At 36.1% G+C, this 16,950-nt stretch overlaps 1 protein-coding gene across 1 annotated transcript in view; it reads right to left on the bottom strand.

The window, feature by feature from the left end:
- Positions 1 to 3,974: 3,974 nt before the first annotated feature.
- Positions 3,975 to 16,950, bottom strand: part of CIMIP6 (ciliary microtubule inner protein 6) — a 25,505-nt gene continuing 12,529 nt past the window's right edge. The window contains 2 exon segments of the mRNA XM_007465685.1: positions 3,975 to 4,382; positions 5,228 to 5,343. Of these exon segments, the coding sequence (XP_007465747.1) occupies positions 4,014 to 4,382; positions 5,228 to 5,343 (485 nt within the window). The 3' untranslated portion in view covers positions 3,975 to 4,013.

Consider the following 16,950-nt stretch of genomic DNA (forward strand, 5'->3'; position numbering starts at 1 on the left):
AAAAAAAAAAAACCTGTATCCTGGTAAATGCTATCATTCTATGAAAATACCTAATAAGGGAACTACTTGGAAACATTCAAATTTTCTTGTGAAATTTAAGAGCAGCATTTGTACTGACAGGCAGTTATAACTTTAATAGACTATGGAATTCATCATGGAGAGATAGACTCTTAGCAGTTAAAAAACAGAGACTTGAACCTGGAAGTCATCATTTCATTTTGTTATTATGTGTTTTCTCAAACAATGGATACTGAAAGTTCAATTAATATTCTGTGGGGAAACATAAACTCTTTATTTAATGCAGAAAAGATGTCCTCATATTTGAAAATGTTGAGAACTACCAACCTAGCAGTACTCCACTAACTGGCTCCAAACCCTCCTTGTCTCACTAAAACATATTCTCTAAGACAGAAGGATTGTATCAATCCTCCATGATTATCAGTCGACTATGATGTCTATTGCAGAGTATCTGTGATTTACTAATGGTTATAGTACTAAGTTTGCAAATAATTTACTTAAAAGAAAATGAAAGACTGACTCGAGATGGCAGACTGATCATACACCTCTACCATTTACTCTGTATTAAATCTCATAAAAATACAGGTAAATAGATATAGATAATAAAATACAGTTTAATAGCATTGGAAAACAGAGAAACTTCCTATCAGAAGAAATACTTTTAAAATAAATTCTGAAAGATATCACCAAGAACAAATATTTGGAAAACGAAAATAAATGAAACAAAAGTCCAACCCGTGTGGAGGTAACTGCTGGGGAGTTAAGTCTGATAGAATTACAAGCTTAGAGTCAGTGAATATTAAGAAGGGGAAAGGGCCCTGGTACATTTATCAATTTGGAAAATTAGGGAACTGAATGTGGAGCAGCAAATTAGTTATCCCCTCTTCTGTGTGCTAAGAAACGGGCAGCTGTGGTATGAACTGAATCATACACTGTAGCTAGAAAAGCAGGTGATGCTTAAGTAGCTACTAACCCCCAGGGGGATCAAAGAGCCCATCAAACAAATCATGCTCAGGTACTATCTGACTGCATATCCCAGCCCTGTTCCAAAGTCAGGCTACAGTAGACAGAAACAGCTTATACTGATAGGGATTTGGAAATATCATGCATAAGACTGCACAATTAAGAGTCACCACGGGCTTCCCTGGTGGCGCAGTGGTTGAGAGTCCACCTGCCGATGCAGGAGACACGGGTTCGTGCCCCGGTCCGGGAAGATCCCACATGCCGTGGAGCGGCTGAGCCCGTGAGCCATGGCCACTGAGCCTGCGCATCCGGAGCCTGTGCTCTGCAACGGGAGAGGCCACAACAGTGAGAGGCCCGCATGCTGCAAAAAAAGAAAAAAAAAAGAGTCACCAAACATTTGAGAAAAAGTACAATACCAAGAAAGTGAGTCATCACACTAAACAAACAAAAATTAAGAAAGTGAACAAAAGACTTTAAGCATAAGTACAATATGCTAAGAGAGATACGAGCAGCTTTTGTATCCATAATATAGGGAGAGTCTTATGTATTAAGGAAGCATGTATAGATCTTGGAAATTAAAAATACAGTCAGAAATTTAAAATTTCAGTAGATGACCTAGCATAACAATGGACATGGCTGAAAAGCAAATTAGTTAGTAGAAAGTTAGTGCCAAGGGATTCTTGCATTACTTAGTGGTAAAGTACGATGAGAAGGATAATGAGAGAAAAGTTAAAAGACCTAGATGATAGATCCAAGTGTTCATTCTGTTAGTAGCTGTCCCAGAAGGAAAGAGAGAGAATGGAGGGGATGGAAATAACAGAAAAAGCTACAGGATAAAAATTTCCAGAATGGAAGAAAGTTGAGAATCTTCAAACTCAAAGTATTTTAATTCTTTTCTCTCCAGTTGTGAGGTTTTAATCATTCTCTTTGTTGTACTGTTGTACTCTTGCTCAGTCTGATTTTCTTATTTGTGTGATTTGTAGTTTTTGTTTGTAACCTTGCCTTTATCAGGGACTGTTTCTTCTGTGGATTGTGGAAATATCTTTCCGGGGGTGGGGGTGTGTGTTGCATTTGCTTTTGTCAGGCACCTCAGTGGTATCCCCAGCAGGATTATTTTTTATGTTAATTTTCTGTCATATGAGATGACCTGCATGTAAACTCATGTTTCAAACTGGAATGTGGTGCAAGCTTGAGGTTTTACTTTCTCACAGATTTATTCATTATCTATAGCTCTAGGCAGAGGCAAACTTTCTTGCTAACAGTTAAGTGAGTGCAGTTCTTCTAGTCTGCCTTGTACCAAGATAGCAGCTATTCCAAAGTTCTAGCTTTATGCAGGTTTCAATGCCATCTCTCTAATTTGGAGGCCATAAATTTCCATCTCTGTTCCAATGTGAATTAAAATTCAAGTTCACAGTCTTTTTTTTAAAATAGTGTACACTTTTTAAAAAATATTTTTTCAAGTCCCTAGCCTGTAAGACCTCTCTCCAGATCTGCTAGCAACCTCCATTCCCTTCCCCCACTCACATCAAAGCTTGTGTTATTGCTCCAGTTATATAGTATATCTATACAATGGAAGACTATGCTGCTGTTAAAATAATGAGGTAGTCTACATGTGTTGACAAGGAAAGATCTTCAAGATATATATTGATACATAAAATAAGCAAGTTCTTTATTTTGAAACATGAGGGTTTCCCTGTTTTGTGAGCTGGGCTGCATGTTTATTTATTGTTTCATTTTATTCAGCATTTCAAGGTGTTTGTAATGAAAGGGGTTCACTATTCGCCTTAATCTGCCATGTTGTAAGAACCAGAAGTTCCCAATACACAAATATTTAATAATGGCATTCATTTGTTTGCAGTCTGTTAAAATGTCTTTAGTGGAGGAATAAAGATACACCTGTAGTCTTACCAGTACTACAGATAATAGTGTACAATGGATATGTTCCCATGGAAATTTGTTGGGCATGTAAATACTCTTTGGGCAGCAGAGGAATACTTCACCTACTTCCACTTGTGTGCAACATAACACAGCTTATAGTAGATACATTTTGGCACACCAAAATGTACCAAATAGAATAACTGGTAGAATTATCCATACCAAACTCTGCCAAAAAGCAAAGGTTGAGTTAGTGCTAGTTAGTGCTAGAATTTAATTAATTTAATTAATTTAAATAAAATAGAAATCAATTTAAGAAATATTTTGATATTCTGTGTACTCATGCCTGTCAATTAAAAGTGTGTGTGGGGGGCTTCCCTGGTGGTGCAGTGGTTGAGAGTCTGCCTGCCGATGCAGGGGACACGGGTTTGTGCCCCGGTCCGGGAAGATCCCACATGCCACAGGGCGGCTGGGCCCATGAGCCATGGCTGCTGAGCCTGCGCGTCCGGAGCCTGTGCTCCGCGGCGGGAGAGGCCACAACAGTGAGAGGCCTGCGTACAGAAAAAAAAAAAAGAAAAAAAAAAATGTGTGTGTGGGTGTGTGTGTGTGTATCTTGTACTGGGAGAAAGGTTTTTAGTTTTTACACTCTTAATTGTATATAGAAGGGTTCAAAGTTTTAGAATAAGGAGAATTCAAGGTTATAGGAGAATGTTATCCTTAAATTGAAATTTTAATTATAGTAATAGTGATAATGTGATTACATTGATCACTGATCAATGTGTATGATCTCATGCTCAATATCCTTATGAAGTTACTATTATCCTAATTTTACAGATGAGGAAACTGAACTCGAGAGGTTAAGTAATTTACCCAAAGTCACACAGCCTATATGTGGTGAAGCCAAAATTCCAGCCCCAGTTTGATTCTAGAGCCATGGCTAGAAACAGTCTAACATAGAAATATGTCTCATATCCATCACTCACTGGAGACCACACTTAAATTTTTGGTGTACTTTATTACCTTTTTTCATTTTCCCATTTACGTAAGTTGTCATTTTTGAGGTTATTGATAACAGAAAAAGCAAATGTGAGGGCCTGTATGATGATTCTGAAATCGTCTACATTCTAAGGACTATGTTTTTATTTGAAGAAGGTAGTTTATCCTGATTTATCCTGACTTTTTATTGGTGGACTTAAAGAATCATGCCTGGTGAGAAGAGCTTTTACTGCAGTTATTTGAAAGACGTCTGCAGTCTTCTCCCTTCTCTCAAGACTTCTGGGACATGTGTTGGCTGCCTCTCTGACGTCTGTTTCTGATAAGTGAGTTTTAGTCTCTAACAACTCCTGGGAATTTTGTCGGCAGAGACCGGGTGAGATCATTTTGCTTTCCGCTGAGTTTCCTTTCTCTGTTTTTTTGGACTGTTCTGATGAGCATGACCCTGGAGCATTCAGTAATACCTCTGTTCTCTTAGGAACTGTTGGCCTACTCCCTGGTTTTATCTCTGTCTGCACAAAAACTCCATGTCGCTGGAAAGGAAAACAAAGTTGCCATTAACCAGGGCACACAAGTTGCTGGAAGATGCAGCTGTGACCTGAGTTCATGTATTAGCTCAAGTCCTGATTGAAGCAGGCACTTATTTCTCTGCCTCTTCATTGGCTGTCACCTTAGTTCAAAACTGAAGACGGAAGCGTTTTAATTATTGGTGAACCATTTAAACAAATTATGAACAAGGGTGCACCAGAAAATGAACAGGAAGGGAAAAACAGAAAGTCAAAGGAGCGGCATCTCATTATCTCCCATTCTCAATTTTTCTGTCATTTGAATTGTATGAGACTATTCATATCCAATTTCAGTTCTTGCTCTGCAGGTTGCTATGGATACGATAGAAACTGCAGTTCATAGACCTAAGGATTTATGATTGCATCATAAACGTCTATTACTTCCAACAGCTAATAGTTGTTGTGAAATGTTATTATTATTAGCTGTGGTGAAATATGAAAACAAACATCTGTAGTTGGGAAAAAATCCAGCAATTGACTATTACATTACTGTTCAATTTATAAAACTTATATGCATCCCCCTGCCACACACATACATAAGCATATCAAAAACTTTAGCAAGTTGCTTTGATATTACCTTAAGTGAATGATTTTAATAATTTGGACCAAATTCCAAAGACTGATCCAAAATTATGACATCATTCTTTAGTTTTGACTATGACATGTGGTTAAGATTTTATCCTCCTAATAACCATGTTAGTTTGTTTAAATCAACTTTGAGAAATATGATTATGACTTGAAAGGCTTAGAGTTCTACCATAAATCTATCCCATCATAAAGTATTAAGTAATTGATTCTAAATACTGACTCACCTTTCCCCTGATGGGCTCATTGGGTGTTTTCCTGGCATCATATTGATGTGAAAAAGAGATGCGTTCTATAAAATTCTTTTGGAGTTCTGCTGATGCATCAGGAGAGGCAAGTGGAACTAAGGGGAAAAAAGAGATTTTGTGAAGTCAGGATAAAAGATTTGTATATGGAAATGTAATCAGTATTTATAATATTTTTGCTTTATCAAAAATGTTAATGAAACTAAATTCTTTTAAGTATGAAAGGTTACCTAAACACATCTAAATAATACAATAATAGATTCATCATTCTTTCTCCATGAAAAGAACCAAATCAAAACAACCAAATTAGCCCCACAGGTGGAATTGCTAGTAATTTTAAAAACTAATAATAATGTAATAATGGCTTTTAAAAATCAACTCTTAGATCTGCTTCTTGCACATATACCAACCAAAGTGTTAGGAAAAGCATAAGTACAATTTATTTGTCAACTTATTTTTACTACTGCAAAGGCTTTGAGAAATTTATGTGTAAGGTGCTCCCTGCTAGCACTGACAAATGAACTGGAAGATTCCAGGGCTACTGCACTTGAACACACAATTCTTTTCATTTCCCATTGACAAAGGCTCTGAAAATTTGTGAGAGTATTAAATTCTTTAAAAATCACTTTAAAATAATCTTTCAATCTGTGTAATAGCTATATAGGGGTTCATTATATTGGTTTCTCTATGTTTAAAATTTTTAATAAATTTAAAAACTCACTTTAGTTTTGCCTTTAGCACACAATGTTATGTAAGGAGTCAGAGTAACACCCAGTTTAGTGACATAAAATTCTGTCAAGGAAAAAATTAAAAATTTCTCCCTTTTATAGAAAAATATGTACATAAGATAATATGTACACCTACCATATCTGTGGAGTGATAACAAGAAAGTGATAAGAGTGGTTGTTGCAGGGGGAGAGAATTAGCTGGCTGGAGGACAGAGGTGGAGAAGGGTGGATTCACTCTCACTCTTTGCCCTATCGTACCATTTGAATTTTGTACTGTATGCCCGTATTAACTATTAAAAAATAAAATTTAAATTTGAAAATCCATGACTTTAAAATTAGGGAGGATATATAAGAAGGAAAAATATGTTAGTAAATTCACATTTATTAAGCATTCATGAATTTAATTCAATATTCAGACATTGATATAAACTAATTTTACTAGCTAGAATGATAATTATTCCAATATTTATATATTACATAATGTGAGGTGGCAGTCTTTTCTAGCTAGCAGGGGAAAATGCTAATTGATAACATTTCCTTGATTTCTAATTGAGATCAGATACTGAAAACTCATTTTCTACTTAATCATTACCTTTCTTTTAGGATTTGCTAGCACACAAAAGAGAGCAGGTGCCAAAGATTTAACATAAATTTGTGGGCAACTATTACGTTGAGAAATTCTAACCATAAGTTATATTTTTCCACCAAGTCAGAAAAGACTATCAGTTTTGGGGTGAACGCCATGGTCTGGCTCGCAGAATGTTAGTGTTTCCAGGAACATAGTCTGATAACTCTGAATAAAATGAAGCAGCTCTAAATTTAGGCATTAATCAGGTGGGCTTAATGGAGTATCCAAAGCATGGGCTTTGGGATAAGATAGACATGCTTTCAGATTCCAGCTCTACTGCATTTCCTAGTTGTGTCACTTTGGACAAATCACTTAACTTCAATGAGATTCAATTTCTTCTCCCTAAAATGGGAATAATAATAATTTGCTTTCAGAGCTGTGAGGATTAAAGACAATGTTTATAAAGTCTCTAGAATGCTGGGTCAAATTAGAAAGGGACTTCTAAGTTAGGCAAGGGGCAAGCTCTTTTGCATCCTGACAAAAGGGAGACCGTGGAAGAGGAGAAGCATGAATGTGATGAACTATCAAAATGCTGGGAGAAAACCAAAGGGTTTAGTAAACTGCTGTGAAGGGTTGGTGGCAGCTTGGGCTGGAGGGTAGGGAGATCAGATGTAGACAGTAGAGAATAGGTTGGGAGAGCTTTTAAAATCTGCTCTTGACTTTCTCCCACATTACTTTGGGAAGATCACTGTTTGCCTCAGGGCGGCAGAAACTGGCAGTAACCGTCTAGCCATGTGTTGTCACCTTAGTAACACTGGAGCAGCACAGAAATCCCTCCAGGATAAGGAGCTGATGAAAATGGATGCATGCAGCCCCTTGGGCATTTCCTTCTCCAGCACTCCCAGAGCAACTGTCAGTGCTGGTGGATTAAAAACATCAAGAGATTGCCTTCTCTCCGTGATGCCTCTTTTTAGGAGTGTAAAGGGGAAAGGAGTGGAGCCCTGAGTAGAGGATTGTTCTCAAATAGGGACAACAAATGGAGATGGTCAAAACTGGTTTTGTCAGGCCTGACCCTCTCCAGCCTGACCTTCATCTTTTTTCCTTAAATTCATTGAGAGGTACACAAGCCAGACCCTGGTCTTTAGCCTTTGCCCACACAGGGCTGATAATTCCCCTTGGGGAATATGACCTAAGATAAACTAGAGAGACACTGTAAAAGAAAGGCAATAAGATTTAAAACGTACACTATGTGAAGCAGAATTATTAGAACCTATGTACCAAGAATAAAATAAGCATAACAAATATACTCAAAGGTACAGGAGGTATTCTTAGTATAAAGCAACAATAAGAGGTCATAAAAAAGAATCATGTAACATATTAGAAATAAAAATATAATAGTTGAGGTAGAAATGGTGAGGTAAAAATAAGATTTATGAACTAGAAAATCAGACTGAGAAGCTTCCCCAGAAAGAATCTGGAAAGGATAAAGAAATAAAGATAGAAAAGCTAAGAAACATTGATGGTAGAAATACCAACACTAGAATCCAGGAAACCTAGAAGAAGAAACAGAGAAAAGGAAGTGTTTAAAGAAGTAAGGGTGATAAATACATAAGAATTAAAGAAAGCCCAAAGACCTCACATTGAAAGGGCTCACAGATTACCAAACAGGTAGCAGGGCCAGGAGTAAGGTGAGGCAGGTGAGGCTCATGGGATGCAAAATGTAAGGAGGCACTTGCATGATCCTGGGAGTGAGTGCCTCCTTACAGTTTGCACCCTAGACCTCTCACTTGGCTCACTCTCCTCCCAGTCCTGCATGATAGATAAGAAATAACTCACATGTAAGACACTTTGTAGAGAAATTTAAGGTCATCTGAGACAAAGAAAAAATTCTAAATGTTTCAAAGAGGAGAGGTAGATTACCTACAAAGGAGTAAGAAGCAGATTTATATCAAATTTGACAACATTGGACACATAATAACTTATTAATATTTTTTAAATATTAAAGGGAAAAAAACTTTAAGCCTGGAATTTTAATATCCATCCAAACTGTCATTTAACCATGAAGCCAAAATTTAAATATATTGGGAGGCAAAGAAGGCCTCAGAATATTTCCCCATAAACAGACCACTTCAAAAAATTTCTAGAGGAAGTACTCAAATAATAGAAATAAATCAAGGAGGGCGCCTAAGGTATATGGAAGAAAATAACAAAACGTTTTGCCTCCTTAAAAAGACAATGACTAAAGAACAGAAAAATAAGTATTACACCTATAATAACTCAGAACTAAAATTCTACTGTTTAGCATATTAATGGCGATTCTGGTGAATATTATAAAAAATGAAAAAAGTAGTATAATGATTGCAAAGGAAAAGAAAAAGCTGTCATTATTTGTAGGTAATATAATTACCTGAATAGAAAAACCTCTAGAATCAATAATGAGAATAAGGGTGTAGCAAGGCAAGCAGATAAGTGTACAAAAATCAAAAGCATTTTGCTATAATAAAAAATAACCTACTAGAAAACAAAGGGAAAAATAAGATACAGTCCCTGTAGGAATAAAACTATACAGTATAAAGTTTCTAGAAAGTAAGACTTCACAAGACCTCTACAGAGAAAATTTTTTAACTCAAAGACAAAAACTGAGCTGAATAGACTTTCCATTCCCTTAGATAGGACGGGATAGTATGTTACTGTAAAGGTGACAGTTTTTCCTAAATTAATCTATAATGTCAACACAACCCAATCAAAGTTCTAGCTGGATATTTTGAGAAATGTCATAAATTCCAAAATTGAAATGGAAAAATAAAGGTCCATAAATAAAGAGCTTAACTGTGAAAAGGAAGAGCAAAGAATGAGGAATTTCCCTATCAGATATTAAGACAAGCTAAAAATCTATATCATTAAAACATTTTAGTAATGATCCAAGGACTGAAAATTAACCTAAGGAATGTAACAGAGAGTTCAGAGACAGACTTATTCATATAGGGAACCCTAACATACAGTTAAGGAGGTCTCCCAAGTTAATGACGGAAGTGTAGATTGTTTAGTAGATGGTATCCAGAAAACTTGTTCACTGCATGGAGAAAAATGGAATAGGTTCCCTATTTAATACTGCACATTAAAGCTGGGCTATAGAGTTAAATATGTAATTATGGAAGGTAAAATGATAAAACCAAGAGAGAAAAATGTAGGAGAATATTTTTGTGACCTAAGGGTAGGAAAACTCATCATAAACACCCAGTGCACAAACCATAGGTGAAAACTTAATAAATTTGATTACATCAAAATTTATTTCTGTACACCATGAGCAAAGTTAACAGAGATGATAGGTTGGGAAAAAATATTTGTAGCATGAAAACTAAAAGGGATAGGACATCAGTGGGAATGGCAGACTTAAAACCTCCAAAAAAACTGCTTCTCCATAAAAGCAATAAGAACATTGGCAAAAATAATCAAAATCAACTTTTTCAGAACTTTGGAAATTAACCAAAGGCTTGCAAAAATCTGAGAAGCATTTATTCAAGAAAAATGGCTTAGTCTCTGTAATAAAAGCAGGCCTTTGGCCCAGTTTTCATGCCCCTGTCCCCACCTTGTCATAAGCCTTGGAAACTAACAGCCCTGAATTTATGGTGAAGATCAGCAAGAAGCTTAGCAGCCACTGGAAAGAACCACTGGCTTTGGAACTTCCCACAGACATGAACTCAAAGAATTGTTATTTAACCTGGCTGGCAGTTCTTTGGAAACTCCATTCCTATGGCTTGTCTTTATAGACAATGACTCAGCCTCTCTTAGTGTAAATAGCCTTTCCCCCAAAGGCATTTGTCAAAAACAATCAAGGGCAATTGTTTAACAGGGCAGCTGCCCTTAATGGCAATAATAGTTGGGGCAAACAAGGAGCTGACCCAAACTAGAAACTTTTATGCCTCCTACCTGCTTAGAATCCAATGCCAGCAATTTCCCACACAGGAACCTATCCTTGGACAACACAGGTCATATCCTATAAGGAAAACTTAAAGTATGATGAATTAAATTCTCTCACTTTGTCTTAGTGAGAGAAATGCATAGAGCAAAATCTCTGTCATCATTAAAAGCCCTCTGTAATGATAACAAAAATACCTCGCCATAAACTAGATTTAATACAAATAGTATATTGCATATTTTTCATATAGGGTAACAAATAAAGATTGGTCACAGGGTAACTTTTTTTCAAAACAAATACTTTAACACCTTACTAATATTCAAAACCAGTATTCTACCAACCAACACAGTTCTTCTAAAATAAATATTCAGTAAGTCTTTTAATTTTGGGAAGGTTTGGGATTAAATGTAGAGATGATAAAGCAAATACAATTAAATCTATAAATTGTTATATAATATGTCAGAAGAAAATTTGATCTGATAGTTTTCTAGTGTTGACAGTTTTAGGGAAATATGATTAAGTTTATAAAGAGTATTAAAATGTTTGACATATATGTATTTACTATATTTATAGGTTTAATTTATTAGATATACAAGAATTTTTTAATTGTTTTGGGAAAGTTTTTTTTTCAATTTTATTTTATTTATTAAAAAATTTTTTTTTAATGTATCGGTCTTATTAGCTCTTGTTACAAGACTTTTTTAATTGTTTGGGAAAGTTTTGATGGCCAAAGTTCTCCATTTTTCTTGTTAGGTATTGAAAGTGTTAAGAGGAAAACAGAATATAATTAAATCACCAAATGCAGTTTAAAATATTAATGGAATTTAATTGACTATGCTTGTAAATAAGTCATTGTTAAGGAGTATTTCATTTGTTCAAGCTGAGTTAATTAAACACCAAAGAACAAGTGAAACTTACTATTCTAATATTATACAATATTTAAAAATTAAGGGCTTAAAGAAATATTTTAAAATTTATAATGTTAAAACTAGAATATTAATTTAACCATAAATAAGTATAAATAACTCTTTCTGTATGCAAAGACCCCCATAGAACATAAAAAATCTTCTACTGAAACAAGTTACCTTCAAAGGATTAACAACTGGACTGCTTTCAGACCTGACATAACAATAGAATCCAGATGACAATGGAATAATACCTTCCTAGTGTAAAAGCTAAGTAACTATGAATCTAGAATTCTATACCCAGCTATACTTTCATCTATTAGCGAGGGCAATTTAAAGAGCTTTTCAGACAAAGAAAAATGAAGAGTTGGCCATTCCTAAACTCTCATGGAAAGGACAATTTAAAGACATTGAAGTAAGGTGTTACATTGGTGGCCCCAGAGAATCAGGCCTCCCAGTATTCACATCCTTGCACAGTCCCCTTGTGAATGTGCACTGGCCTTGTGATTAGCTTCAACCAATAGGATGTGGCAGAAGCAATACTATGCCAGTTCCATCGACCCTGCTGGAGAAACCACATGCAGAGACCAAACGGAGAAGGACAGGCCCAATCATTCCAGTGTCCCAGCTGAGTTCAGTTCCCAGACGACCTACCAACTAAATTCAGTCACTCAAGTGCTCACCAGCAAGAACGGCCAAAGAACTGCCCATCTGAGCTCAGCCCAGACTGCAAATCATGAGCAAATAAAATGATTGTTGTTTTAAGCAACTAAATGTTGGACTGACTTGTTATGCAGATAACAAACAGAAAGACTTCAGAAGGAAGCCAATTAAATCAATTAACATGAATCATCTTTTATATAGTGATCTAGAACCTCCCAGAATATTGAAAATAATAACTTAAAAAAAATCTTCATGAGGACTAATAAAGGGGCAAGAAAGGTAATCTAAACTATTATAGAAAGAAGTTCCTTACCCAGACATTATACCTATTAAAAGTAGACATAACTACCATGTTCATTTATGCAAATATATGTGATTTTTAAAGAAGCCCACAATAGTGAAGATCATCTAAGTGGGAAAATATCAAAGAAGATATTCAAGTTCTTAGTGGTTACTCTACTTAAGAATTCAAATCGGACCCAAAATAATTACTTAAAAGAAGCCTTGTTAGATGAGACTTACAAAAAGTAAGCCAAAGTCTATGAAGAATGTTTGAAATCCACTCTCTGTTTCTTGGAAACTTCTAATTAAAATAGGAATTTTCCAAACAAGGATACACCAAACAAGTTGGTGTCTAGCCATCTATATTTTATCAACAAAGCCAGGATTTATTCAAACACACAACTTGCTCCTCATATTGATATGGATTTAGGAGCTTTTGTTTTGAGAAATTTTCTTAACTTTTCATTTGTATCTACTTAAAAAACATTCATCAGTATTATTTTTCTATTAGAAACCCCATTCTTCTAAGTAGTATTTATTTTCATCTTACATAAATGGATTATTAATGTAAAAATAACAGTACAGATTTTCATAATACAGTGAAAAAGAGAAACTTGAATACAACTGTAGCAAGAAATCATTGTTATGTTATACCTTGATGCAGAAGAAGCAACACAAACTAAAACCTATTTTAGAAAAATATTTTTAGCACCGTATCTGAATTCACAGTTTTAAAGAATGTTAAAATATCAAGTAATTGATAAACAGCCAAAGTTTTATTTAAGTATGAAACATCTCCCTTACCAATTAGATCAGCTTCTCCAATTTATAAAGTTTTATTATATAAAACCAAAAGTGAACACTCATTCTTCCAGGGACTCAGATATGATGGAGCATAGCCGTTTGTTGAACTGACCATGGATGGCAGCCAGGAAACTGTGTGGTGGTACAAGACATAAAGGGCACTTTCATTATCAGTACAAGATGACATTGCTGAAATGCCAAAAACCAGGCGTAATTAAGTGGGCTGATGGAACAGAATGACTGTGAGATGACTTTTGCTATTAATGCATGTTTATATACACATTTTCTGTCTATATGCATGTATGTATACACATATATATACATTAAAAATCTGGCATATACAGACTAGTTTATATACATATTTTTAAATGTTACATAAAATATTTTCTTTTAAATATCATTCTCATCTAGTACCCAAACACCATCTAAAATATGAATAAATTGCAGGTTTATATTGTGGTGTGTATATTAATTAAAATTACATTATGACTTTAATCTGTTGAATAATATGTAATTATCATTAAACTAATCAATAAATATTTGTTGAGTCTGGGCATAGTGGTAGGACCTGGAATATAATAATGATTTTGGCAATGAGAAATACCAGTAAAAGAACAGACACAGAGAGAGAGAGAGAGGAAGAAGATAGTGCAATGATAGTAAAGAAATTAAAAGGGCTTAAAGCCTTAAGGAAAAAGAACTAAATGCGAGCAAAGATATTAACAAATTTGGAAGCTGGAAAGCAGATGGATAAGTGGCAATTGAGTTGAGTAGAGTCCAGTAAACTGGAAGCTAAGGGCTTGCGGAGGAGGAGGGGGTGTGAAAATCAAGCCAATTCATGCCACAGCCTTCCAATGAGGCTCGGGAATTGGAGGCATTAGACGCTTCTGAGGCAGGGAGCATGGGAAGTGATACAAGTCGAAGATGTAAACTGAAGATTGTTTGAGAGACTCCCAGATTTTCTGTCCTCCACTCCAGGCAGAGGATTGGAGGATTCCTCTAAGGGAAAATTGACAGACCTACAGACACTGATTATGGTTGTTCCCTAATGAAATGGCCGGGCCCTGCCTGATCATCCTAGAACAAAGCCTATCTCTCTGTCTCATCTTCCACCACATCCCTTATTGAACTAGAGAAGAAACATCTGCTCCTTATGAGAAAGTACTGAGACCTGACTGGTTAGTTAACAAAAAAGTCAGTTAAGGCAAAGAATCATAGACAATTGTGTAAACCATACTTATTTTCCTTTAACCAGTTCATTCACCAAAATTTTATTCAAGTGCAAAGGCATTTTCTTTGAGGAAGTGTCTGTTGGTTGGAATTCCACTTTATATTTCTTGCACAAACCACACCCCTAATGTGTCCTTTTCATTTTCTGTTTCTTTAACACAGAAGGGAAACTTAAGGATGCATTTGAAGGAAAATGAGTACAGTGTCTTTCAAGATTTAAAAAATTCACTCTAGCTCTTCTTTTATAGTTATTTTACGCATGCTTAAACAGCATTTTTTTTTTTTTTTTTTTTTGCTGTGCGCGGGCCTCTCACTGTTGTGGCCTCTCCCACTGCGGAGCCCCGGACGCGCAGGCCCAGCGGCCATGGCCCACGGGCCCAGCTGCTCCGCGGCATGTGGGTTCTTCCCGGACCGGGTTGCGAACCCGTGTCCCCTGCATCGGCAGGCGGACTCTCAACCACTGCGCCACCAGGGAAGCCCCTTAATTAGCATTTTTAAAGTTAGTGATTAACCTTTTAGCAAGTCTTTGTATTCAACTTTGAATGTTTTATAGAAACAACTGCTTTTTTTCTTACTCTGATTTTAATTTATAATATGTAATTAAGTTATAGAAATACAGTAACAAGTACACAGACATAAATTGGTTCTGAAAGAAGCATGACTTTCAGAGAGTATTCTCTACCTGCTTGGTCTGAGTTATGTGCCCCTTCTCTAAATCCCCATATCAAGCTATCAGGAGCAATAGGAGACTTAGGTAGATTTGGCAGGTCAAATAGGACCATGTAGGCCATGGCAAAGAATTTGAAATTTACTCTACAAACAGTGCAAAGTAGCTAAAGCCTCCAAAGGGGTAGAGTGATGTCCTTCATGTTTTTAAACGATCTGTCTGACGATGGTGTGGAAAACATTGTGGAGGAGGAAGAAAGGAAGCAGGGTAGTAGTGGCTTCACTACATTGGTAAGATAATTTGGGATAGAATTTGGAGATAGAGGTGTCAAGATGGATTGGCTGTAGAGGGTAGGGAGTTTTAGAATGACTTCTAGGTATCAAAACTTGAGCATCTGGGGGAATAGAAATGACATTAATTGAGATGGGGGGATAGGTTTGGAAGGGCGAAATGAATGTTCTATTCTAGCCATGTTAAGCTTGAAAAAGAGATTAGTTATCCAAGAAGAGATGTTAAGTAGTTGGTTGGATATGCAGGCTTGAAGCTCAGGAAAGAAGCCAGGGCTGGAGAGAGAAATTGGTACTTGTATTAACTCCTTTGACTTCAGCCTTAATCTTCTATTGCGTGTTTCATCTATTTTGGGTAGTCTCTCTTGAGGACTCATATGTTAAATAGTGATATTAGCACCCTTCTCCTCTTCTACTTCCCATCTTCTGTCAACTGTATATTTATTTTTCTTCTTAAAGCTGATAACATAATTCTGATCTGTAATCATATTTAAATTTTCCATATTGTGTCTATAGAATGACGCTAAAAGTTAACTAGTAAGTAGCACTTAGAATACAATTACATGAATTTTGTTCACTTAAGAGCCAAATGTTGTGCTAGGACTATATTTCTTTCTCAGTGGGTCCAATGCCCAGTGCCACTTGGGGCAAAAAAAGGTTCTAGTGTACATGTCAAATAAATCCTCTTTTCTAGGTTAAAAATGATTTCCCCTGAGAACTTTGAAGACATTTAACTCCACTGTGCTCTTTCATCCATGTTGCTTGAGTCCATATACTTATTCCTTAGGTGGTGACTTAGTTTTCTTTTAGTGGAAACTTCTGGAATCTTCTCTTTATAATTATTGTTTTGCAATTTCATAATGATGTATAGGTGTGTATCTTTTTTCCCTTCATACTTAGATACACTCAGTAGACCCTTTCAATGGCTCTTTATGTTGGGAAACTATCTTTCTATTATTTTTCTAGAGGCTATGTAGAGTACTGGTCATTTTTAAGGTACTAGAGTCAGACTAAGTTCAAACACCAATTATTTGCTGTGTAGCCTTGGGCAAATTATTTAAACTCTGTGCTTGCTTTCTCATCTGAAAAATGAGAGTATTAATAGTATTACTATACTATTATATGCCATAGGGTTGGTGTGGGAATTGAATGAGTAAACATTTAGAAAGTTCCATAAAGTACCTGGCAAATAGTATATGCTTAATAGATGTTATGTGTGGATATAATTATCTCGCCTTCATTTTTACTCTTTTCTGGAGCTCCAGAAAAGTTGGACCTCCAAGACTGATTCTCCATTTTGCTTTTATTCTCTCATATTTTCTAAGGTTTTGTGTGTTGTTGTTGTTTTATGTTCTGTGATATTTCCTTGATTTTATCCTCCAGACCTAAAAAAATTATAATTTGGCATAATTCTAATCTTTGGTTGTCCATTCATAAATTAAGAATAGGGGGCTTCCCTGGTGGCGCAGTGCTTGAGAGTCCACCTGCCGATGCAGGAGACGCGGGTTCGTGCCCCGTTTCGGGAAGATCCCACATGCCGCGGAGCGGCTGGGCCCGTGAGCCATGGCCACTGAGCCTGCGCGTCCGGAGCCTGTGCTCCGCAAATGGGAGAGGCCACAACAGTGAGAGGCCCGCATAACGCAAGGAAAAAA

Source organism: Lipotes vexillifer, unplaced genomic scaffold (genome assembly GCF_000442215.2).
Source record: "Lipotes vexillifer unplaced genomic scaffold, Lipotes_vexillifer_v1.1 scaffold77, whole genome shotgun sequence".
Taxonomy (NCBI): domain Eukaryota; kingdom Metazoa; phylum Chordata; class Mammalia; order Artiodactyla; family Lipotidae; genus Lipotes; species Lipotes vexillifer.